Source organism: Protopterus annectens, chromosome 9.part0 (genome assembly GCF_019279795.1).
Source record: "Protopterus annectens isolate FY-2018-M chromosome 9.part0, PAN1.0, whole genome shotgun sequence".
Lineage (NCBI taxonomy): Eukaryota > Metazoa > Chordata > Ceratodontiformes > Protopteridae > Protopterus > Protopterus annectens.
In genome coordinates this window covers 1,556,497,857-1,556,524,184 of record NC_056743.1, presented here as the reverse complement: position 1 = coordinate 1,556,524,184, position 26,328 = coordinate 1,556,497,857, and the positions used below count along the sequence as shown (strand labels likewise).

Genomic DNA, 26,328 nt, shown 5'->3' with positions numbered 1-26,328 from the left:
TCATGATCTTCACTCAGCCAATAGTGACAGTGCTGTTAACATCCAAGTCATTAATTAACTGGAGGTGAATGGAACAAACTGAAACCTTTGGCCTTCTAGCTGTCAAACATGAAAATGTTTTCATGAGAAACAGCTCAAGATCTTAAATATGCAAAAGGATGGGCAGTGCAAAGGATTAGGATGCTCTTCTAGACCAGCTTGTAATACCATGATGAACATCTCCAAGAAAGACCTCTGTTTACAGCATGGAAGTGGTAGAAAAACAGTGCAGTGCCAAAAGCAGAAAGAGGAATCCCCAACAGATACTCCATAAGTCAGACCATAAATACTGGACAGTACACAGTCGATTGTCCAAACTAATTGGGACCTAGAATAGTTCAGATAATCAAACGTATAACTGAACTGGATAAAAAAAAAAAAAAAAAAACTTAAAATTTTGTTTTTTCCTGCACATAGGGAATACACTTTTCAACCATTCAGAGATTCCAGTGAACAATAAAGAATAGTTTTCATACACAAACGTGCTACAAGCTAAAAAAATACCCACAATTGAATATGTATAACGTTCACATATTCAGACTTCATGATTTTTCCTACCTGAAAACTTTGTAAGGCTGTGTTTGGATAACTGACGTTTCGGATAATCAACTCTCTACTGTATTTAACTACTTCAAAGAAACCTAATCTTGGGATCTGTGTCTTGGATGTAGTCAGATAAGAGTTACAGAAGACCACAGCTAACTCAGACAAAATGTATAAATCACAAGGTACTTAAGGGACAGTCCACTAGACTAACTATTGAGGAAGTAAAGTTATGAAATGTTAAACTCTTATTGTTTGATCATGTTAAGTGGAACCTGGTAACTGACATTAACTCTACAAAAACTGCAAGCACACAAAGGTGTGAAACCTTAGGTGCCAGTGGGTCAGTTTCTGACTGATGGGTTGAACTATTTGCTTGGAATTTTGCTTTGTAGTTTTTGGTGTCAAGTTGATATTCTGAGAATGTGTTTGTATGAAAACAGGGCTGATGGTGTGGAAAGAATATTTGGGAAGGAGCAGAAGACCAATTTTCTTGTCTCATGGTGTGACTACATACATTATGGAGGGTGGACGGCATTATGCAGCTCTTTAACCTAAGGGCTGGTCCACAAGGCAGGTCTTTTGGAGAAATCAAACTATAATGATAAAGTGAGGACAGCAGTCAGCTACCCTTCTGCTCAACAAAATATTTACAGTTCAGTCTTCAGCAGTTGTTGTGTCTTTCGGCTTTTCCTGGTTAGCCACAGCAGAACTCCGGTCCGCTAATGATTGTCAGATTTTTATATACCGAGTTGCCAGCCCTGACGCACAACCTTCAACGAAGGTATGCCCATTCACGCATGTCTCCACACAGAAGACGCTCTAGCTGAGAATCGAACAGGACTTCTTACTGTGAGGCGACAACGCTACAGCAGCACCACCACCGCAGTCATTAGTTAATTACACTTACTCCACTACTTAGTACACAAGCTATCTGTGCAAAAACTTTACATCTGAAGAGCTGGCTTGTCTTCCCTTCCTTATAACTACCAGGAGATAATGAACTCCAATTCCAAAGGGATGAGGTGTTTAAGACAACTAAAAGCAAGTTTTACCAAAGTACTGAAACAAGAAGACTTTGCAAGTATAAATTGGTAGCAGTTATAGCTTTTGTGTATGTTGTACAAAAAGTACATGGTGGATAGCTTAAAAATTGCATACAGAAATTGCTAGAAAACATAAGTCCCCTCCCACTTGCTTGCAGTGCCTCAAAAGTTAAAAAAAATTACAGCATTCACTGCAATAACCATGCAGCCAACTGGTGAGAAGGAAAAGGCTACTCTGAAAAAAGGATTTTATTTCTACACTGTTTATACTAATTAGTGGACAAGCAATAGAGGCAGTAAACAAATCTAGAAAAATTACACACAAATTTGTGTGTGTGTTTTTTTTTTTAACATTTTAAAAATAGACAATCCCGAAGTTTTACTGGAAGACAAAAGCAAAATGAATTCTGAAGGACTAAGAGTAAAGACAGACAGTAACAAATAGAGATCTTATAATACGAAGAGATACATAAAGTAGACGTCCTGCACAGTTATTGACGTACCAGAGGCAAAAGCCTTTTCAAAGCTGTTACAAGTGGTCCTAGCAGCAGAGAGCTGAGAAAAAAGACTACTTTCCTGATTTAAGTATTTTTTGCTGTTTTTTACCTGAAATACCTTCTCTGGCTTACTTTGAACAAGCTTAAACTGTTTTTTTAACTGTTTGCTGCATTATATATTATCTGCACTTAAAGTTTCATTTAGTCGAAAATTGGTCGAAAGTTGTTTGTTAAATTTAACTGTTGAAGCTGCCCACTAAAGTGTGTGAGCCTGTGTAACTGATTTATTACTGTTTCCTGTATTTCTGTGTGCTTTCTATCTCAAAAACAAAAAACCCCCCCAAAAAATATCCTTGTTTTCCCGCCTCTCCTCGACTAGTTTAGACCAGTATACAGGCTTTGCTGTATTCTGGGCTGTGGTGTAGTTCCTGTGTTGTCCATTGCATTACTTGGATAGAGGGAAGTTTCTTTGCTCACCAGTGGGAGTGGGGAGCGTTGAGCAGCCTATCTGTCCCTGAAGGAGTGACCTCAGCACAAGAGCTTGTAGTAATTGGTTGTTTTGGACCATTTCTAGCTCTTTTGAAGTTCCCTGTTTAAAATCCGTGTTTCACGCATAGCTGGTTAAACTTTTTCTGGCTCCGCCAAGTCTGCTCTTCAAATTTTCCCTTAAGAAAGCTCTACTCTTATAATAAGTCTACTCGCTTTATTATAAGCCTAGCACTTGTTCTCAAAACCTCTCTTCTAAGTAAGCACTCGCTAACTAAAGTAAGCACTACATCCACCTACCACCCCTGTGAGTACCCACTTCCCTTAAAGGCACAGCACTCCCTTATAATATTTTAGCATGTCGAGTGGTAGATTACTAGCATCCTCTCTGGTTCAGCTGGTTAATCTGGGAATCTTGAGACAATGCTACAATTGTCTCATGTACACAGACAACCCTCTCCTCCTCCCAAACACAAATACATGTGAGAAATGCAACTATATAGCCAAACTGGAGGCTGAACTCTCTCAACTCAGGACTGGCAAGACCAGACAGGAGGAGAAGGTAACCCCACACACACCAAATCCAGTCCCACATAGACCTACCACAACTGCAAACCAAACACATAACACAAAGACATACTCGGAGGCTCTAACAAAAAACTTACCAAAACAGAGGCTCCCAAAGCAGACACCCAAAAATCCACCACCTCAAAACATAACACATGCAACACATACTTCAATAAATCAGTGTGTCAAACAATCACAGCCCTTAAGGCCAAACACCATGCCTGATTGACTATAGAGTCACCTATTACTAGTGTGACACACTGACGTTCCGCTTACCAGGCTGAACAAGGAGAGGGTAACGGTGAGCTGCTTATCGGGAGCTAGGATCCGCCACATAACACACGCACTCAGGTAACTCCAAAGCAAGTACAAATATGACTCCATCATTGTTCATGCCGGCGTGAATGACCTGAGATGTACCTCCCTGGATTACATGAAGAGAGACATAGAGGAGCTCTCTGATTATGTAGCCCAGGCTGGTATGACCCTGAGCAGCATCTTGCCCTCACCAAGAATGATGCCACAATACAAAGACAAGATGATCAGCTTTAATAATTGGCTCAAATACTGGTGTCATTCTAGGGGGATCCAATGTCTGTCTGCTTGGGATGACATGCTGGACAAGCCATGCTGCTTCGCAAGGGACAGCTTGCATCTGTCACCACTGGGCTTCCGGATATTGGCTAAGGCTCTTGCCACCCCCACAGTGCCTTTTTTAGGCAAAGCTCAAAAGACAAACCCACCTCCTTAGAAAACAAAAATGGAAAAAAATTAAGGGCAATGCTGCTCAACGCCAGAAGTCTAAATCTCAAGATGCAGGCTCTCGAAGCACTCCTCAGTATGGAGAACATCGATGTCTGTGCAGTAACTGAAACCTGGTTCAAGGCTCCTGAGAGCACCCCAGCGCTACCAGGCTATACCTCGTATCATGCTGTTCGGCCCCAAAACTCGGGCCAAACCAAAAAGGGAGGGGGAGTGTCCATATTCATCAAGGACACCCACACCTCCAGGTTAGTGGCAACACATGAAGCATCAGAGACCATCCAGGTGCAACTAACCGTAGGCAAAACTGGTAGTATGTTACAGACCACCCTCCCAATCTCAGGAACCCCATTCAGCCTTCCTGAAGACATTGGAGGATATGAATGTCTCACCAAACACCAATATGAGACTTCAACTACCCTAACATAGACTGGGTGCATTATTCTAGCCCAAACACCCTAGCCCAAAGGTTCCTGGAATTCATAAATTCAAATGCAATGGAACAACTAGTCACCGCTCCCACAAGGGGAGATAATATACTAGACCTGATCATCACAAACATGGGGACAAAGTGCTCCACACTGGAAGTATCCCCCTCACTAGTGAGATCTGACCACAAACTAATCACCCTGGATATACATCTCTCACCTCCACCCCAACACAAAAGACTACAGTGAAAAACTTCTCAAAAGCCGACTTTACACTTCTTAAAACTGAGATGGTATCCTTTAAGCCCACTGGGCCAGTGGAAACCACATCCCACAATGCAGAATCCTTCACAAATGCATTCTACGGACATCTCCAAGAATACATGGATCATGCAATCCCAAATAAAACCAAGACACTCTCCACCAAGGGCAGGCATCCTGTCTGGTGGACCCCAGCCATAAACAAATTGTATAACAAAAGAAGGAAGCTACTGCACGACAGAGCAAAATCCCATAAAGAGAAGGCATCTCTGATCAGCACTAGTAGAAAGCTACGTTCTCTAATAAAAACATCAAAGGCCAACTTTGAGAGAAAAATCGCTATGGACACTAAAGATAACCACAAGGCCTTCTTCTGCTATGTTAGAAACCTGGGCGGAAACCCTCAGATATGTTCAGAGTTAGTCCACAATGACAAAAAATACACTGAACCCACAGATATTGCCAACATTCTGGCAGACAGGTTCAGTGGAAATTTCTCCCCTCCCTCACCCCCAAAAGAAGAAATACTTATCCCAGCTGAATGTAACCTCCCTGTCATCTCAGATGTCCAGGTGAGAACCGCCCACAGCAAAGCTAAAAACACAGCATCAATGGGACCTGACGGTATCCCAGGTTGCGTGCTACGTGAACTCCAAGAGGAGCTAAACCCACACATAAAAATGCTATTTAACCTTAGCCTTACTACAGGATATGTACCTGAACACTAGCGTACAGCAACAGTAGTCCCACTCCACAAAGGAGGCACCTCTACAGACCCTGGTAACTACCGCCCCATAAGCTTAACCAGCCTGGTCTGCAAAGCTATGGAAAGAATCATTATGGAACTCATAAACAGAGACATTGGGGACTTACAGACACTTGATCCCACCCAGTTCGGCTTTGTAAAGGGCAGATCCTGCCTTTTGAACCTGGTTGACTTTTTCGAAACAGTCACTAGAGCCATTGGCGAGGGCAAAGCAGTCCATACAGCCTACCTGGACTTGGCTAAAGCTTTCGACACAATACCCCACTCTTGGCATAATGGACAAGCTCAACAGCTTAAATGTAAATCCATATGTCACAAGATGGGTTGCAAACTGGCTAAAGGATGAACCCATAAAGTAAAAATCGCTGGAGGCATGTCATACTCAAAGCCAGTCACAAGTGGTGTCCCACAGGACTCTGTCCTGGGACCCCTCTTGTTCGGCATTTATTTCTCAGATGTGAAAGCAAACATGGGAGGGTTGTGGCTGACAAAGTTCGCAGATGACTGCAAACTAGGCGCCATAGTCGATACACCAGCTGACACATACATCCTACAGAAAGGCCTCACTGAAACGGACAACTGATGCCGGAGTCATGGCCTTAAACTAAATGCCACAAAATGTATAGTCATCCCCTTTGGGAAAAACAAAGTACCCACAAATTATCACATAGACAGTAACCCACTGAGTACGGAAAAAGTAATCAGAGATCTGGGGACCCAAGTCGATAGTGACCCCACGTTGCCAAAGTGATTAGAAAGGCTTTCTACCTTGTCCACCTTATCATGAAGGGATTCACATCCAGATCAAAGGAGGTCATTGTACCCCTATACTCCTCCCTTATCAGGCCCATGATTGAGTACAATGCCCCATTTGGTATGTACCTCACCCGGAACTTGCAACAACTAGAGAGACCCCAAAAGTACCTCACCAAAAGGATCAAGCGTCTCCAACATATGTCATATGCTGCCAGACTAAAGAAACTCCAGCTCTATTCAGTAGCATACAGCCTACTCAGAGGTGATCTGTGCCTGACGTACAGGGCCATGTCCAATCAGGAATTGATGGACATGCTCCACTTCAAAAAATCCAAATCCATCAGAACCACGAGAGCTAAAGATTTAAACCTCAGCACAAATATGAATAGGACATGCTGGAGGGGCAGATTCATAACTCAGAGGCTTCCCATACTCTGGAACAGAATCCCAGTTCATGTTAGGAAGAGCCCCTCACTGACTCTCTTCAAGAGAAATCTTGACGAGTGGATGGGAGATCATAGGTTTACCCCAGGGGTCATCTCTGTGTCACTACTAGACAGAGGCACAGTAAAAGTACAGTTTTGTACCTACCATAAATGTAGATGTTCCAGTGTTCACCCTGCTGCAGTCATCACACTTGGGTTATCCTGATGTCAGGCGGTCCCGCAGTCGGCCGGATTTCCAAAGTCTTGGTCCGACGTCGGTTGCTGTCCCTGACGTCAGTGCACCAGGGGTATATATATTGCAACCAACGCCATTTTCTTCAGTTTTTCTTGCCCCAGATGTCAGGTGCCCCCAAAAGGGTAATCCAAATTAGTACCAAAAGGTGTGAACACTGTACAGACACAAAATCCCTTCAGCTATAAACAAATACATCAGTAAGGCATAGCAAAGATTTAGCCAGTAGATCAGAGGGGTTGGAGGGAGGGTAACCTGGACTGCAGCAGGGTGAACACTCGAACATCTACATTTATGGTAGGTACAAAACTGTACTATGTTCATCGTGTTACCCTGCTGCAGTCATCACACTTGGGTAGAATCCCAAAGCTAAGGTAGGGTGGAGGCATCATAGAGGGTTAGTGGAGGCAATGAGGCCCTGCAGAACTGCAGTGGCGAAGCCTGCCCTGGACTTAGAATAAAGAGGTAAGTGATAGTGTTTGGTGAAGGTATGTACAGAACTCCAAGTTGCAGCTTCTAAAATTTCCTTGGTAGGGACCCCCCTGAGAAAGGCTGTAGAGGTAGCTGTTGCCCTGGTAGAGTGGGATCTAATGGTAGGAGGAACTGGCTTCCCATGATGGGTATAGCAGAATCGAATGCAATGGCCTATCCATTTAGAAATGGTTTGCTTGGATATGGCCCTCCCTTGAGAAGCTGTAGCATAGGAAACAAAGAGCTGGTCAGTTTTTCTGAAAGCCTTAGTTTTATCCAAGTAGTAACAAAGCTGCCTGTGAATGTCCAAGGAGTGCAGGAGTCTCTCACCTTTGTTCTGTGGATTGGGGAAGAAAGTGGGTAGGTGGATGGTTTGATTTAAAGCTACACTGGAAACCACCTTAGGCATGAAGGAAGGATTAGTTCGTAGAGAAACTCTGTCTTGATGAAAAATGAGGAAAGGTTCCACTGCCATAAGTGCCTGTAATTCTGAGACTCTCCTCGCAGAAGTTATTGCCAGGAGGCAGGGCAGTCTTCCAAGATAGGAACTGAAGGTCTGCAGAAAAAGCTGGTTCAAAGGGAGGTAGCGTTAGTTTTTCCAGAACAAAGTTGAGGTCCCATGTTGGTGTAGGAGCTCTTCTAGGTGGTCTAATGTTTTTTGCCCCTCTGAGGAACTGTCTTAGGAGAGGATTTGAAAATAAAGGTGGATGTGTCGTAGTGAGCTGAAACAGCTGATGCATGGATCTTAATTGAGGAGAAGGAAAGTCCTTTATGCAACATCTCAGCTAAATACTGCAGAATGTGAGGCATATGAGGCTGAGTTGTGTCTTGGCCTTTAGCTTGGTTCTAAGCAGAAAACCTTTTCCATTTGTCCGAGTACGCCTTCCTGGTGCTTGGCCTCCTGGCTTCTAGAATAACATCCAATACTGCTTGTGAAAGAGGTGCAGGTTGGATACTTAATTGATTTGCCATGCAGCCAGGTTTAAGGTTTTGATCTGGCTGTGTAGAATCTGCTTGTTCTGCTGCGTGAGCAAATGAGGTATTTGAGGCAATATCCATGGTGGGCTGTGAGCCATATTCTTCAGTAGCGGGTACCAGTGCTGGCGTGGCCAGTCTGGGGCTATGAGAATCATTTGAGGTTTCTCCTTTTTGACCTTCAAAAGTACCTTTGTGAGAAGAGGCAATGGAGGAAAGGCATATGCTGTCAGGTTTTTCCAACTGAAGGAGAGAGCGTCCACTTTCCAAGGTTGTTGGTGGAATGTCCTTGTACAAAATTTTGTCAGCTGGTAGTTTTGAGGACTGGCAAACAAGTCTATATTTGGTAGACCCCATCTTTGAGTTATCATTGTAAATATTTGTGGGTCTAGCTTCCACTCGTGGGGATCTTTGATGTTTCTGCTTAGGTCGTCTGCCAATGTGTTTTTCTGTCCTGGCAGGGATTGAGCTTGTAACTGGACTTGGTAGGCCAGAGCTGTGTTCCATAAGATTATTGCTTGCCTGCAAAGAGGGTAGGAATGTGTGCCCCCTTGTTTGTTTATGTACCACATTACTGTGGTGTTGTCCGTCTTTATTGCAAGTTGTCCTGGCTGTAGTAGATCCTTGAAGGCTGTCAGAGCTTTCTGTACAGCTAGAATCTCTTTTTGGTTTATGTGCAGTTTTCCTTGTTCTGCAGTCCATAGGGCTTGAATGCATTGCCCTGCCATGTGTGCCCCCCAGGCATAGTCTGAAGCATCTGTTGTGATAGTTTGCCTGGGTGGGGGTAAGGTGAAAGGCTGACCCTTGTTGAGGTGACATGCCTGTGCCCACCATAGAAATTCCTGTTGAAGGCAGGGAATGAGAGATATCACTGTGTCCAAGCTGTGGCTGTGTTGAGACCATACGCTTTTTAGGTACCACTGTAATTTCCTCATATGCATTTTTGCAAATGGTATTATTAGAATGCAAGATGCCATGAAGCCCAAAGCCTGCAGAATTTTTCTTGCAGTTAATTGGGTCTTTATTGCCATTGTCTTGAAATATTGAGTCAGTTGTAATTGCTTGTCTGGTGTAAGATAAGTCTTCTGGGCCGTTGTGTCCAAGCTGGCACCCAGGAATGTCATTTTTTGAGAGGGTACTAGTTTTGACTTCTTTTCGTTTACTGTGTACCCCAGACAATTTAGTAGATGCTTCACAAATGACAGATGTTGTAGGAGAATGTCTTTTCTTTCTGCTTGGATGAGGCAGTCATCCAGGTATGGATATATTTGAATTCTTCTTTGTCTGCAGTATGCAATTACTGGTGCCAGACATTTTGTGAATACTCTGGGCGCAGTAGATAAGCCAAAGGGCAGTGCAGAGAATTGATAATGGGTTGAACCTGCAATGAAACGGAGGTATCTTCTGCAACTTTGTCTGATAGGGACATGCAGGTATGCCTCCTTGAGGTCCAACGTTACCAGCCATGCTTCCTTGCCTAACATGGGAAGTAGCTGCTGTAGTGTTAGCATCTTGAATTTGGGAACTTGTAAGTACGTGTTTAGAATTGAAAGGTCCAGAATTGGTCTCCAAGCATTTTCTTTTCTGGGTACTAGGAAGAGTCTTGAGTAAAATCCCTGGCCTTGCTCTTGAGTTGGTACCCTTTGAATGGCTCTCATGGCCATGAGAGCTGTAATTTGTTTTTGAGCCTTTGCCCTTTGATTTTGTGGCAGGTTTGGCATTCCTCTTTTTATTGGCAAGGTGTGGAAGTGGAATCTGTATCCTCGTAAAATTATGCCTAGGACCCATTTGTCCTTTGTGACCATGTGCCAGTTGTCGGCAAATAGTGCTAGTTTTCCCCCCTGGGGGGCTAACAAAAGAGCTTTGTTTGGCCAGCTGAGGTGCAAGTCATTGAGTTTGCCTTCTGGTGGATTGAGACCTGTCTTCTCCTCCCTTCTGGGTTGGAGTGCCCCATTGGCGAGGTTTATACTGAGCTTGTGGTTGTCCTCTGCCCCTTGGGCGCCTGTATTTACCCCTCTGAGGCCTGTCAGAGGCTGGAAAGGACCAATTTTTTTGTTGGCCAGTTTCTGCTGAAGCGAGGGGGTTGTACTTGTAGGAAATCTTTGACTGTCTGCATTGATTTTGCCTTATCTTCCATTTTCTTTAAAACTTCTTCTGCTTTAACACCAAAAAGAACATCCTGCTGTAAGGGAGCATCTAGTAGTTTTGCTTTAACATGATCAGGCAGACTTTGTTCCTTTAACCAGGCATGCCTACGTATAACTGATCCAGTGACAGCTGCTCTGCAGGAGGCCTCTAAAGAATCAAACCCACATTGTAAGGTATGTTTGCCCACCTGCTCGGTGGCGTGCAACAAATCCTGTACTTCTTTCATTTCAGATTGTTGAGGGTGGGTGGTTATCTTTTGTTTTAACTGAGAGATCAGAAATTGCTGATATTTAAGCATATGAAATTGACAGTTGAATGCTCTCATAGCTAAAGTGGCTGAGGTGTAAACCTTTTTCCCCCCATCTGTCTAGTGCTCTTGAATCCCTTTCAGAAGGTACTGGGTTTTTAGCCATGGAAGCCTTAGCCCCCTTGGGACCCTAGGAGATAGTCTCTGGGTCAGCAACTGGGCTTTTGTAAAGGAATTTGTGGGAATCAGTTACTCTGTAGTATCTGTCAGGCTTGGCCGGGGCAGGAGGTAGAGAGTCAGGGTTGAAACTGGATTCTAAATAGACATCATCCACAATATCCAAAACAGGAGGGATGGCTAGGGGTCTGTGTTGGGGGAGTAAAAGAAACTCTCTGAGCCTTTTCTTGGAATCAGAGTAATCCTGACCTTCCCAGTGAAAATGTTCCCTCATAGTGTGTAAAGTTTCCCCAAAAGAGTAGTCTTCTGGAGGGGAAGCTGAGGGAATAGAGTCCTCAGCATCAGAATCTTCAAAAGGAGAGAAGGAAAAGTCTTGGTCCTCAGAGGAATCCGAAGAAATAGACAGTTGTTCAGAGGAAGCAGAATCTTCCTCTTGTCTAGGCCTTTTGTCAGGAGGAGGCTGAGAACCCCTGATAAGAGAAATCAAATCTTCAGCCATCTTGAGCATCTGTTTCTTAGGCATAGGGCCTTGAACAGGAGACTGAAGTGAAGTCTTTCGATTTAGGAGTCTTCGACTTGGAAAACGTTTTGACTGTAAGAGTCGTCGGTCTGAAAACGCCTTCAGAAACAGATGGCGTTTCAGAAGCACCGACGTCCTTGGAAGGTAATTCGTCGGAAGGGCCTGAAGTAAAAGGCTGCATCGGCCTAGTACATTCCGTCAGAATATCTGTAGCGGTCTCGGGTTCCAGAACTGCGGTAGTCAGAGGCTGCGTCGGAGCCTCACTGATAACCGGAGACCGGATCAACCGAGGCCTCGGAATCAGGCTTAGGCCTGGGCTGTCGGTCCTTATCCCTGCGCTTTTTGTGCACGCCGGTAGTAGGTAGCTCCGACGGTATGGTGTAATTAAATTTTCTACCAAAAAAGTGTCGTGCAAAATCAAATAGTCTTTTAATAGTACGTTTATTAAATCTAGCACAAAAACGACAAGAAGTGACATCATGATCAGGGCCTAGGCAAGGTATGCAATAAGAATGAAAATCCTTATGAGGTATTTGCCTCCTACAAGAAATACAATTGTTAACTTTTTCTGACATCGGTCAGAGGCAAGAAAAGTTTCCCCAATGGGGTACTTAGCTTTATAGAAGACTTCGTCTGAAATTCGAATTCGAAAATCTCAGGAGTCAGCCGACCGGCACTTGCGAACTGCTTCTGCTTTGGGCACCGCGCGGCAAGAAAGACTGGAGAAAATGGTGTCAGCTGCAATATATATACCCCTGGCGCACTGACGTCAGGGATGAGGCGACAGCAACTGACGTCGGACCAAGACTTTGGAAATCCGGCAGACTGCGGGACCGCCTGACGACAGGATAACCCAAGTGTGATGACTGCAGCAGGGTAACACGATGAACATCTAATTCTATTATGTAAGGGGGTCTTCACTGTGTCACTACTAGACAGAGGCACAGTATTCTAAATCTATTCTGTACACTTTTGTACCATTACATGGGGTGGCGAAAGCCACATCACTATGGCTAGGCTTATAAATGCCCCAGGGCAGATAGCCTAGTACTAAACTATGAAACTTAACAGAACCAGCTGTGGTGGCATAGGCAAAAACGCACTACATCCAAACAGTGTTCAAAGCTGCTCCAGCACTTGATAGAGTTGGCAGGAAAGGATGGGAGGGACCATCCCAGAGGAAGTTGATGGAGCCAGCTGTAAGAAAGCCAAAATCCCTTGCAGGCAGGGGCAGCAAGACACAGACTTGGTTTGAGGATTGGCCAAGCCACCACGATAGTAACTTCCATATGGCATTTGAAGGTGGAAGCACAGAAGCCCAAATTGTAAAGTGTGTCATACACATCAGTCTGCTCAGGGGTGGGAAAAACCATTAAAATAGCACCCTCATTTCTTGGAAGACGCAGAGTAAGAGTAACTATTATGGCTGCTAGAATGAGGTCCCCCAATAGATGGCTCTCGTCTGGTATGTCTCTAGTAAGGGAGAATAAACAGGCTGAGTCTGATTGGGGGGGCATGGTGGTCAATAAGCATGGGGGAGGCAAAGGGAAAATGCAATTAAGAAAAAAACTATCCAATTAATGACACTGTTGTGGTGGCGACAATGTAATCAGACAACTGTTCACACTCACAGACAAAATAATGCAAAATTTTCAGGCAATGAATATGCGTAATTGGTGCAGGTGGTCGTGGTGGTGCAGTGGCTGGCGTTGCCGCCTCAAAGAGGTTCTCTGGCTTGTTTCTTAGCTGGTGTGCCTTGTGTGTGGAGTCTGCATGTCCTCCCTGTGGTCATGTGGGTTTCCTCCGGGTGCTCCGGTCTCCTCCCACATCCCAAAGACACACTGCAGGTGGATTGGAGACACTAAATTGGCCCTAGGTGTGAGTATGTGCATGTGTGTGCCTTCTGTAGAATGTTGGGTGCTGGGCTGGCAACTCAACACCGTAAAATGCCACTGCCAATTTTTCTGCGGACAACTGCTCAGCTGTGGTGACCCCTAAAGAGAAAAGCCAAAAAGAGAAGTGTTAATTGTTCTTACTCGGCAGCTGCAATGACTCAGGAGTAAGAATAACTTTATGGGGTGCAGGGGGCAAAGGGGGATGTCAAGTTCCTTCTTCAGAGAAGAAAAATGTACAATGACGAAATGTCAGAAGCAGTCTGCATATTTCGTCAGAAGCAGTTTGCGTATTTGTTTTTGCTATTGTATGAATCACAATTCCAGTCTAAGAAAAAATATAGCAATTACAAAAATTGCAGATACTGTGGTGTTCAGTGCTTTCATGCAGATGACATCTGGATATTTTTTTCCCATTTATTGGTTATAGAAAAGGATAACAAAAAGTGTTACAAAAAAGCCTAAATTAAATATCCCCAATTATCATTTAATTTAGATCTGAAAACAGTGGCAGATAAAAAGGCTACCAAATTAAAACTCTAACCAAATGAATTAAAATAACTGGAAATGGCTTTGGACATTCCAGTTAATTCTCAAAAGTACAAATACAGCCACTCAACAAAGAATACAGGTCATTTTAAAGCTCTGCTCCCAAACGTTTCCACTTCTGATTTGCTATGTGTATCACAAAGTTCATATTTATTTCTTGGACATGGGCAGACAAGAGTGTTTTCTGAAATTATGTTACTTTACCTTTCTATTTAATCACCAGATTTATACACAAATCAGGAGGTTATCTAGTTAAATCCTCAACCATATAGCACCACCATTCTGCAAACAAGTTACAAAATTATTTGTCACTTCAATCGCACTTTTGAGGTAACATAGCTGATGCTTTACAAGAAACAGGAAAAACTATCTCATCTCTAATGAAAAAGTTGTACATATGAAATACCTTGTGTTGCCAAGAAATATAAAACCATATGACATGCTAAAGATGGAAAGAAAATTACAGTTCACACTGAAGAACCCAAGAGTCACTAGTGTTTCACAGTCCATGCTAAATTTAGGCACAGCAGTCAATATTTAGTGCTCTTAATGGATTTTTTTGGCTATATTTAAGTCCCTGCACATTACCATAAATTACTTTAATGGGTTTATTTTACTGAAAAGAAAACAACCTCCACCTATACACTAACCTACTTAAAACAGCAGATGTGGACACACCCAGTACAAAAGCAATCTCACCCAAGTCAACACACAAAATACTCAAATGCATCAGTTTTGGCATCTGACAGCCATCATTTCATCATAGTGCCAGTGAGGTACAAAAATGCTAGTATGCTTCCAAAAAAAAAAAATCTAATGTGAACAGTGGCAGGGCTTACACTACTGTAGGAAGGTGATGGCTGGTGGATGGGGTGTGACACTATATGAGGAACAAGATAATCATTATACACACACACTATTTATATATATATATATATATATATATATATATATATATATATATATATATATATATATATATGTGTGTGTGTGTGTGTGTATACATACATATATATATATATATATATATATATATATTTATGTACACACATATATATATGTGTGTGTGTGTGTGTGTGTGTGTATACACACATACATAATGTAAGGTAATATACAATATATTCATAAAATGTGTATATATTCGGGAAGGCTAATCTATAACCAAATGTGACAGGTTATTTTGAGCACAAAAAGGGGAAAATGACTAGGCTTAAAATGGTACATAAGGGCAGCTAGCCTAGTACTTAACTATGAACCTAGACATACACACACAAACACATACATACAATTAACAGTTCCAAGGATAAGAAGAAAAATAGAAGCATCACCGTAGGTATGAAAGCCCCCTGCTACAACTTTGGTGCCTCATGCCACAGTATGAATTACAGAAGACAATCTAAAGCTTATTTTAAGAAATGCTGTTACTACTTTTACAGTTCTGGTGCACTACTCACCCTGAAATGTCTTCAGCAGACAGTTTTTTTCTTGCCTACAAACTATTTTTATGTTAAAATGTAATTACCACCACACAATGTTTTGTCTGTGTGAGGTGGAGTGGGTAAAGAGAGTTGGATGTTAAGCTATCATTTATTTATGCACACCAGAGTTTTTTCAACATACAAAGAATACTAGCAATGCTGCACTGAAACCTGATTAATTTATTTAAAAAGTTGAGCTTTGACTTTTTAAATGAACAATGGTGCAGCAGTTAGCATTGCCACCACAAAGCACTTACTTCTCAGGTTCAGCAGTGCTTTCTACATATGGGAGTCTATCTCCACTTTGTGTCCCTAAGGGTCATCATTGGCTGCTATGGTTTCTTCTCGCATTCGAGACACTTACTTACAAGTGAACTGAAAATTTTCTAAACCCTTCCACACACACAGAAGTGGCGAAGAGTATACATCCTGGGGTGGACTGGTTTTCTGCCTTACGCCTGCTGCGTGACCGAACATGATAGAGTGATAGAGAGCCTTTTCTTTGAGCTACCAAGTACACTGTTCACTAGGAAACAAGCTCTTAGCTGGAACATCTATCTGAAAATATAGAACTCTGGTTACATTACTGTGTGGTGCTGCCCGCACTATTAAATCAAATTAACATTTTAACTTAAAAGAAGTTTTGCAGACTACTGAAATATGCTACTGATGGCATTTCAACTGGACAGCATAAGCAAGGAAGTAATACATCTGCATTTTGTAACTAGTAAATGACTGCTTTCCAATTAAACTGAGTAAATTCACGTTATAAAAATACATTAAACCGCAGTTATTACAGTACTGACATTTTATGCATTGACATTATGTCCCTGGCATTAAAACCCAAGTTGGCCAACATCCATCTGTACAGATCCCACTCTTGATCAAGTATCTGCTGAATTAATATACATTGGCATTTCCACAATCTTGTGATTATAACATTAAAAACTTAATCGCTATGCTGGGTACCCTCAGCTAATAAAATGTTTTAGAAATGTCACTGCATTAGCTTAAAAAGGAAATGATTAAAAATAATAAATAAAATCATTCAAAATGCAATTTCAAGTAGTATCACTCCCTGATAAAGCACAAGTCTTGTAAACAGTTTAGACAAAATACACTACGACTACAAAAAAACCACGCACACACAAGTATTTAAGGCAGCAGCTTCAGATACTGGAGATTTTGTGACCTATCTCTGGACTCCTACTACAAGGCCGAACACTGCATTAACAGTTGTTATCCACAATGAAAGACACAGCCTAACCTATGTCAGCTCTTGAGAAGTACCTATTTGCATGTCTTGTTACTTCAAAGCATTAGTCTGACAATAACAGAATTTCTGCTTTAGAAAACAGCATGCACTACCAAAGAGCAGCCACTTTAAACCTCTTAACAGTCTCACTGTTAAATCTTACTGTGTAATTATCAGACAATTGCTTTATATCACAGTACACAATGTCAAGTTTCAAGCTGCAGTCTTTGGAGGTGGTGTTACAAACCAAGCTTCATTACACATCTCCATTTCTTACAGAAAGTCTTGAAATGTGCTAATCATGAATACAATGTTGAATTCCTTAAGGCAAATTTGAGGTATTTACTGCTATACCAGGAGCAGTTTCAACAAAAATATAACTTAAAATGCAACACTTTAGTATCCGGAGCAAAAAAGATATCCACTTAATAAATACATTTCCACTTCAGGCATAAGTCATTATATATAGCCAAGAAACATGAACTCGTAAAAATGCATAAAAACTTAACAGCTTCCTCTTTTGCTTTTATAAAGTTGAGAGAAGCAGTTTTCCTACTTGTACAAAATATATGAGAATGCACCATCATCGGTCAAAGCACCCAGCTGTATATGAATGATGTCCATTTAAATAAGTACTACCATAGGTCATAGAAATGCAGTGTCTTGGCTCAGTTGTTATGGCAACTTGCATGGTAATAGGTCCTTGAATAGACAGAGTCCTCAGTGCAGGCTGCAAAGTGGCTTGAAGACTGGGATAAGTGTGAAGAACGCTACTAGAACTACCCGACAATATACTTGATCTGTGAGCCTGCAAGGACTCCCTGTGGGAAGGACCCAAATCCTGAGAATGGGCTGGAGACGGAAACTGGTGAATGGGAGTAGAATGCTGAGGTAGCTGCTGGAAGTTAGATGGCTGGAACACTAGTTGTGGTGTTGCTGCCTGAGGGTGTCGCTGAATTACAATCTGCTGTGGCTGCTGCAAATGTACTGCTTGACTTTTGATCTTTGCTGCTTCTTTCACATCATTATCATGTGCGCTGCAAAAGAAAAAGGATAAGAATCAAATTATTCCGAGCACAAATGTTACTGGCACACTTCTGTCAGTTTTTCATCCACTTAAATGAACATAAAATTAGGAAAAATATGATTTTTTTTTAAGTTATAATTGCACTACTGAGCATATGGATTTTCAAAATAAGACCCCATCAATTCAGTCACATCACTGACCTGTTTAACCCACTGTCTATGATAACCTCCATTAAATTATCAACTCCATGGTTAAATGACTTTCTGCACATTTTTGTTTTAAAGTACCTCATGAATGCTTTTTGCAGCTGTTTACAAACACATCGGACTCAACGGTCACAGACTGACACATGCTGTGGTGATAACAGTGGGATAAAGCAGTCATGCAGCAACAATAAACAAACACGTAGCCAAATATTCAAAATGGGACACTTTGAAGGTAACCTTAACATTTCAAACCATACCAGAGAAGGCTGCTTAAACTAAAACTTTGATCTTACTCACCACGTATATGCAAAAAGATGAGTTCTATTCCCACTTCAGGTGTGTGGATTAACTTTCAGTACTGACACTGCAGTGTAGCACAAGAGCAGGGCTGCACTCAAGAGTGCGCCATCCTTTGGGTGACACGTTAAACAAAGGTTCCATCTGCCTAAGATGGCAGGAGCTCAGGTGGATGCAAAAGAGTTCCACAGCATCGATCGAAAAGTAGGGTCCCTTTATTTATATACAAAAATAACTCTTAATTTACAAAATATTTACACATGTACAAAGATATACATACACACATTTTGATGTATAGTGTATATATATATATATGTGTGTGTGTGTGTGTATATAGATATATATATATATATAGATATATATATATACATATATACATATATATATATATATATATATACATATACATATATATATATATATATATATACATATAGATATATATATATATATATGTATACATATAGATATATATATATATATAAATATATATATATATATGTATAGTGTGTGCATGTGTGTGTATATATACATATATATATATATTTTTTTTGACAGAACCACACAATCACACTAAACTTTCATCCGTTAGATCCCCACTACTTTTTCCATAACGATCTGATTTTACTTAACACTGTTGTTAAAATCTATTTACAATTGAACAATTTCATTTTATTCTTTCATTCCATATAACCCATATAACATAAAACAACTTTTCATCTATTCTTTTAACATATTCTTTACTTCTATTCTTACAATATCCAATATTTAATCATATTCATGTTTATTTTATCCATGTTTTTATATTTTCAAAAAAAATCTTTACATAATTTTCCCCATAACTATTTTACATTTCGAAACACATGTCCTGTACTTGTTTCTTCTATGGCATATTTCCTTTTACTGGCAATTTATCTATTACCAGTCTCCACAAAAAATCTTGACATTCTACTTTCTGATTAAACCATTTGTTCTTATTTTTATAGCCATCACTTTTTCATCCGTTAGATTTTCCGATGTATTTACATAGTAATGCTTTATCATTCCATTCTTTTACCATACTTTTCCATCTTTTCTATGTCATTAATTTTTTTTATTTTCCACAAAAATATTTTTCTTGGTAATATTTTATTTCCTCATTTATACACACACGTGACAATGTCAGATATTGTTAGCTATACCAGAAGCAGTTGGGCACTGGATGTGTAACATATGCCAGCACAGTTATCTGGATTTTTTTTTAAAGAATTACATGACATTTGTATATAGGTTCATAGGTAGGTACTAGGCTATCTGCCCTAGGGCATTTATACGCCTAGCCAGAATGTGTTGGCTTTCGCCTCCCTTTTAGATTTGATTAGATTCCTGAGCCTCTGTCCAGCAGGGCCATAGAAGTGATCCCAGGAGTAAATTTACGATTTCCCATCCACTCGTCAAGATTTCTCTTGAAGAGGGTCAGTGAGGGGCTCTGCCCAACATGGATTGGGATTTTATTCCAGAGTGAGGGAAGTTTCTGGGATATGAATCTATCCCTCCAGCATGTCCTATTTATTGTTGTGCTGAGGTTTAAATCCCTGGAACAGCTCTAAGGGATTTGGTTTTCTTGAGGTGGAGCATGTCCATTAATTCCGGGTTAGACATGGCCTTGTACGTCAGGCAGAGATCACCTCTGAGTAGGCGGTAAGCAAATGAGTAGAGCTGGAGTTTCTTTAGTCGAGCTGCATAGGGCATCTGTTTGAGGCCCACGATCCTCTTGGTGAGGTACTTCTGGGGTCTTTCCAGCTGTTGCAGGTGTCTGGTAAGGTACATCCCAAATGGGGCATTGTACTCTATTATGGGCCTGATGAGGGATGAGTAGAGGGGCACAATGACCTCTCGAGCTAGATGTGAACCCTTTAGTGATTAGGTGGGCTATATAGAAGGTTTTTCTAACCACTTTGGCAATGTGATTATCAATGGAGAGGTTGCTATCTACTTGGGTCCCCAGATCCCTAATTACATCTTCCGTACTTAGTGGATTACCACCTATGTGGTAGTTCGTGGGCACTTTGTTTTTCCCAAAGGGGATGACTATGCAGTTTTTTGCATTTAGCTTGAGGCCATGGTTCTGACACCAGGTATTAGTCTCCGTAAGACCCTTTTGGAGGATGTCTGTGTCAGCCAGAGAGTTGATTATGGCTCCCAGTTTGCAAGCATCTGCAAACTTTATCAGCCATAGTCCTCCCGTGCTTGCCTGTACCTCAGAAAAGTATATACCGAACAAGAGGGGTCCCAAGACTGAGCCCTGTGGGACGCCCTTGTAACTGGTTTGGAGTTGGACATGGCACCCACAACTCTGACCATGCGAGTTCTATCCATGAGCCAGTTTGCAACCCATCTCGTGACATAAGGGTTAATGTTCAAGCTGGTAAGCTTATCTATAATGCCAGAGTGGGGTATTGTGTCGAAGGCCTTTGCGAGGTTTAGGTAGGCTGTGGGGACTAACTGAAGTCTACTAGGTTTAAGACGCAAGATCTGCCTTTAACAAAGCCGAATTGGGTATGGTCCAGTGTCTGGAGGTTCCCAATATCTTTGTTTATGAGATCCATGATGATGCGCTCCATAGCCTTGCAGACCAGGCTAGTCAGGCTTATAGGGTGATAGTTCCTGGGATCCGTTGTGGCGCCACCTTTGTGGAGTGGGATAACTGTTGCTGTACGCCATTCTTTGGGTACTTATCCTGTAGTAAGGCCGAGTTTGAACAGTGAATTTATGTGAGGGTTTAGTTCTTTTTGGAGCTCGTGTAAGACACAGCCTGGGATACCACCCGGTCCCACTGATGCTGTGTTTTTGGCTTTGGAGAGGGCTGTTTTCACCTGTGTGTTTGTGATGTCTGGGGGTCTACATTCTTCTGGGATGGACACGGGCCCTTTTGGGGGTGGGGGGCTAAAGTTTGCACTGAACCGGTCAGCCAGAATGTTGGCAATGTCAGTGGGTTCAGTGTATTTTTTGCCATTTTGCACCTGCTCAGAGCAGATCTGAGCGTTGCCACCTAGATTCTTGACATAGCTAAAGAAGGCCTTGTGATTATCTTTAGAGTCTTTCGCGATTTTTCTTTTGAAGCTGGCCTTGGATGATTTTATGAGGGATCGTAGTTTCTTGCTAATACTGATCAGGGATGCCTTCCCTTTTTGGGATTTTGCTCCATCATGTAGTAGTTTCCTCCTTCTGTTGTATAGCTTATTTATGGCCTGGGTCCACCAGACTGGTCTCCTCTTTTTGGAGGAGTGAGTCTTGGTTTTACTTAGGATGGTTCGATCCATGCATTCCTGTAGGTGCTCATAGAATGCATCTGTAATGGATTCTGTGGTTTGGGCAGCATTTTCCATTAGCCCGGGGACTTTGAAACATTCCACCTCTGTCTTGAGAAGTGTGAAGTTTGCTTCTGAGAAATTTTTCACAGTGGTTTCCTTGGCTGGGGGTGGGGTTGGGATGTGGATGTCCAGTGTGATTAGTTTATGGTCTGATTTTACCAACGAGGGGTTTACCTCTGGTGTGGAACATTGAGCCCCCATGTTGGTGATGACCAGGTCCAATATGTTGTCACCGCTTGTGGGAGTGGTGACCAGTTGTTCCAGGGCGTTTGAGTTTTATAAACTCCAGGAAACGTTGGGTAAAGGAGTTGGGACTTGAGTAGTTTTCCCAGTCAATGTTTGGGTAGTTGAAATTACCCAATATCATGGTGTTTGGTGAAACCTTCATATTCTCCAATGTTCTCAGAAATGCTGAGTGGGGGTCCTGAGACAAGGTGGGTGATCTGTAGCAAGCTACAAACTGAAAAGCAGTTTTGCCCACTGTTAGTTTCACATGGATGGTCTCAGAGGCCTCGTGCAGTGCCACTAACCTGGAGGTGTGGGTATCCTTGATGAAGATGGATACACCCCTGCCTTTTGTATTTCGGTCCTGGTTCTGGGGCTGAAAGGTATAGTATGAGAGTTATAGCCTGGTAGTGCTGGGGTGCTCTCTGGAGCCTTGAACCAGGTTTCTGTTACTGCACAGATATCTATTTTCTCCATACCGAGGAGTACCTCGAGTGCGTGCATTTTGAGGTTTAGACTTCTGGCATTGAGTAGCATTACCCTCAGTTTTTTGTTTCTTGTGTTGTCTATGGAGGTGGGTTTGTCTTTTGAGCCTTGCCTAAAAAAGGCACTATGGGGTGGCAAGAGCCTTAGCCAGTATTCGAAAGCCCAAGGGTGACAGGTGTAAGCAGTCTCTCGCGAAGCAACGTGGCTTGTTGAGCATGTCATCCCAGGCTGACAGACACGATCCCCTTTGAATGACACCAATAGTTTAGCCAATTGTTAAAATTGATCATTTTGTCTTTATACTGTGGCATCATTCTTGGTGAGGGCAAGATGCTACTCAGGGTCATACCGGCCTGGGCTACATGATCAGAGAGCTCCTCTATGTCTCTTTTCATATAGTCCAGGGAGGTACGTCTCAGGTCATTCACATCAACATGGACAATGACGAGTCATATTTGTACTTGCTTTGGAGTGACCCGAGTGCTTGTGTTATGTGGCGGATCCTGGCACCCGACAGGCTTATAGTGACCTTCTCCTTGTTCAGTCTGGTGAGCGGGATTGTCAGTGTGCCTGACAATAGAGTCTCCTATTACTAGTGTATTTGTTGTGTTATTTAGCCTTAAGGGTTGCGATTGTCTGTGAAGTATGTGATACGTGAATATTGTTGTGGGATAGCGATTGCTTGGATGTTTGCTGCTTTGTATGCTTGTGTTAAAAATGTATTTGTAAAGCTGCTTGTGATAAAATAAAAGTATTTGTAAAGCTGCTTGTGGTAAAAATGTATCACCGGTGTGCCCTGCTGGACAGAAAAGAAATATACATTTATATCAGACTGTACTATTGTAACTAGGAAAATGGAAGACAAGAGGTTAATCTCAGTACAGCTAACTTTGAAAAATAAGAAATTAAATTACTTAATTTAGGCCACAAAGATTGTATCTTACAGTTCTGATTATAGCCAGAGACTAAATGTCTGTGCCAGAGAATGGTTTATTAGCTCCTGTAAGAAGAATGCGTTTTATGGCTTCCAGATGCTATAACACATCTTAGCAAAGCTGTGTGTGTATGGTAACACATACATGCTAAATTCTGATCAAGTTTCTAGCAATGAGGGTAGTATTGGAACCAGAAGTCAGAAGACCAGATGTATGTGATATCATTCTGTAATCCACCACTGAAATGATATTTTTAATACTAGATGAGACTGAAGTCTCAGAGCACTCTACTTGTGAAACGTGACATAGGATCTCTCACCTATTTCACCTTGCCTTACTCTAGTAAGTGACCAGGGAATAGTAATTCTTTAGATTAGTCAGGAAAATATAGTGAAATTGGTTTTAAGTACTGTTTTTTATATGTGTGAATCTATTCATCTGTATTATTTTTATTTCCTGTGATTGAAACTCTGGTGTTTATTGCAAATAGATATTTAGCATTTTCATGACCATTTATTATTAAATATGCTTAAACTTTTCATTGTGGCTGATCATTTAGAGGATATTTTAACCTCTGAAAGTACTTGTATCTATTTGGTGACTCTCTGGCCACTCCTGAAAGCCTTATTGCACTAGGCAAACACTATCATTTGTATTAATATTAATTTCACTCAGTATAATTAAGCACCCTTGTAAGAGCCTTAGAGAAGCTGGCTTTGGAGTGTCTGATGGCTGTTAACTACCTTATAGCATGGGCAGAAGGAGGCATAGCTAGTAAATCTGTGCCAGCCTTTCTCAAGTGTGTGTGTGTGTGTGTGTGTGTGTGTGTGTGTGTGTGTGTGTGTGTGTGTGTGTGTGTGTGTGTGCGCGACTGCATGTTTGTGTGCAAATCAAATCTCCAAGAATGTGTGTGTTAGCTGCTTGGAGCAGTGACATGAAGCACTGTTTTTACAGAGAGGGTGCTGGAGGACATTGCTTGGACACTTGGCTGAGGACAACTCTGCAGCTGTGCTAGTGGGGAGTCTCACTGAGGCCATGGAGAGAGAGAGAGAGAGAAAGAGAAATCCAGCACCGGACTGAGCATTTTCCCTTTGTGCTCTTAAGGGAAATTGTTCTTGATGCAGAGAGCTGCATCTAGAAACACTGTACCGATTTTTGGTCCAATTGAATGTTCCTCTCTATTGTCGGTGGTTAGGATTCAGGCTCCTTGATTACTGCCCTAGAGAGGGGATCTCAACTCATTTTCTCTTTTACTTCTTTCTTCCCATACCCCCAAATTTATCATACTTATATTTATACAGTTTCCTACTAATTTATATATTTTTTTCATTTATCCAATTTAACACTTTGTACAATTTTAATATAACAGCCTACACCACTGGATTAAATGACATTAGACCTCCTTCTCCTTTATTTACATACAAAAGTCTCTTTTTACTGGGTTTAGTAAAAAAAACCCATATAAATGAAAATAATATCTGCAATAATTTTTTTTCAAATACTGTTGGCAACATAATTACACTTGCTAAGCATGCTTTTTCCCCACCAGTACTGAATTGATGAAATAAGCCTTTTTCTGAATGATAATTTATATGTTCTCCAGAAAAGGCAGATTTGTTTTATTTCTTCTATTGTTTTTCCCATTGAATTCTACTTGCGTCTTTATTCTCAAATTTTATACCGATCTTTACTAAATCACCTAAATCTTTGTTCTCTTTAAAGACATACCCATCATCCATTTGTGCAAATTATTACTTCTTTTATCCATTTTTTTCCAATTATTGTAATGTCATCTGCATATGTTTTCCAATACACTTTTATACTTTTCTCTCTACTTCTCACATATTGCCACTGTAAAAAAAATTATATTTTTCCTTAATCATCCACAATTGAGACCAAGTTTTATAAAATGTTCTCATAGTAATATAATCTTATCATAACTGTACTACTAATCTCTTTCCTTCATTCCATGCTTTCTCATTTATCACTTTTATTTCTTTGCCTATTTTTATATATTCCTTGTTTTCCTTTAACTCTAGCCATATTGTAAGATAAGAAAATCCAGTATCAACTACCTCCCCTTCTCACATAACGTAACCTTCTGATACTGTAAAATCTATTTCAGTTCTATATATACCCCTTTTGCAAGTCCTGCAGACTACAAGAGCAACAGGAAGGAGAAAGAGATACTCTAAGTGCCTCTATTTTGATTGTTTTATAATTTACTGTTCTCTGCACTTTTTTCATTTTTTATTTAATTTATCTGCATTTATTTAAACTGCATTTGCCTTAATATTGCTACACACTAAATTGTGCTACCTCGTACTGCATTAAAAGTGTTTTTACTAGTTTTAACTGCTTTTCTGTAAAAAAACAAAAACAAAAAAGTTCAAGCTTGTTTCCCGCTTTTCCTGTAACTACTCTAGTCCAGACACAGATTTGCTGTATCCAGGACTGTTTTGTAAGTTTCTGAGTCCCCCAGACCTTTCTGTGTTGGAGGGAAGCCTTCTAGCTTATCAGTGGGAGTGGTAATCTACCACAAGAGGAGTGGTTTCTGGTCCAGAAATTGCAGTTTATTGGCCATTTAGGCAGTTTTTCCATCCCTTTCAACTTCTGGTTTAAAAGTCCATGTTTGCGCACCACGGCACTCAGCCAGAAAGTCAGCTCTTCAATTTTTCCCTTAGAACGTGCTTGTTCTTTTACTTCTTGCACTTCAGTTAGCTTAATCGGCTAGCACTAACAGGCTTTTGTAGCATTTACTGTAGCACACTTAGGTGCCATCAGCACTAGCTGTTCCTACACAGCAACAGCACCAGTACTTATTAGTTATGGTGTTGGTATTAGTTGGCATGGCTGTAGGGTAATTTCAAAGCTTTCACCTGCTAACCTGGTGCACTTGGGCATTCTGAGCCACTGTGGCAACTGTAATGTACACAGAAAACCCTTTCTTCTTACCTCCAAACACTCATAGATGTGAGAGATGCACTTAACACCAAACTGGAAGCAGTGTACGCTCCAACCAAGACCAGACTAGCTAGTCAAGAGAAGGTCAACACCTGCAACTCACTACATAGAACACACAGCCCTCCAACACACCAACCATCACAACCCACACATAGAAACACAAACCATATACCCACTTTTGCGGCTCTCAAAAATTTACCCAAACAACAGAGACCCCCAAGACTGAAAAGCATTCGACCACCACAGCACAGCACCCCCAGAACATACAGCTCACCACCACAGTGTGCCCCTCAA

General features: G+C 41.5%; 1 protein-coding gene across 1 annotated transcript in view; it reads right to left on the bottom strand.

Moving 5' to 3' along the window:
* Nucleotides 1-16,405: 16,405 nt before the first annotated feature.
* CCNJL (cyclin J like) overlaps nt 16,406-26,328 on the bottom strand; it is a 597,715-nt gene continuing 587,792 nt past the window's right edge. The window contains exon 5 of the mRNA XM_044084501.1: nt 16,406-17,578. Within this exon, the coding sequence (XP_043940436.1) occupies nt 17,125-17,578 (454 nt within the window). The 3' untranslated portion in view covers nt 16,406-17,124. The remainder of the gene's footprint in view (nt 17,579-26,328) is intronic.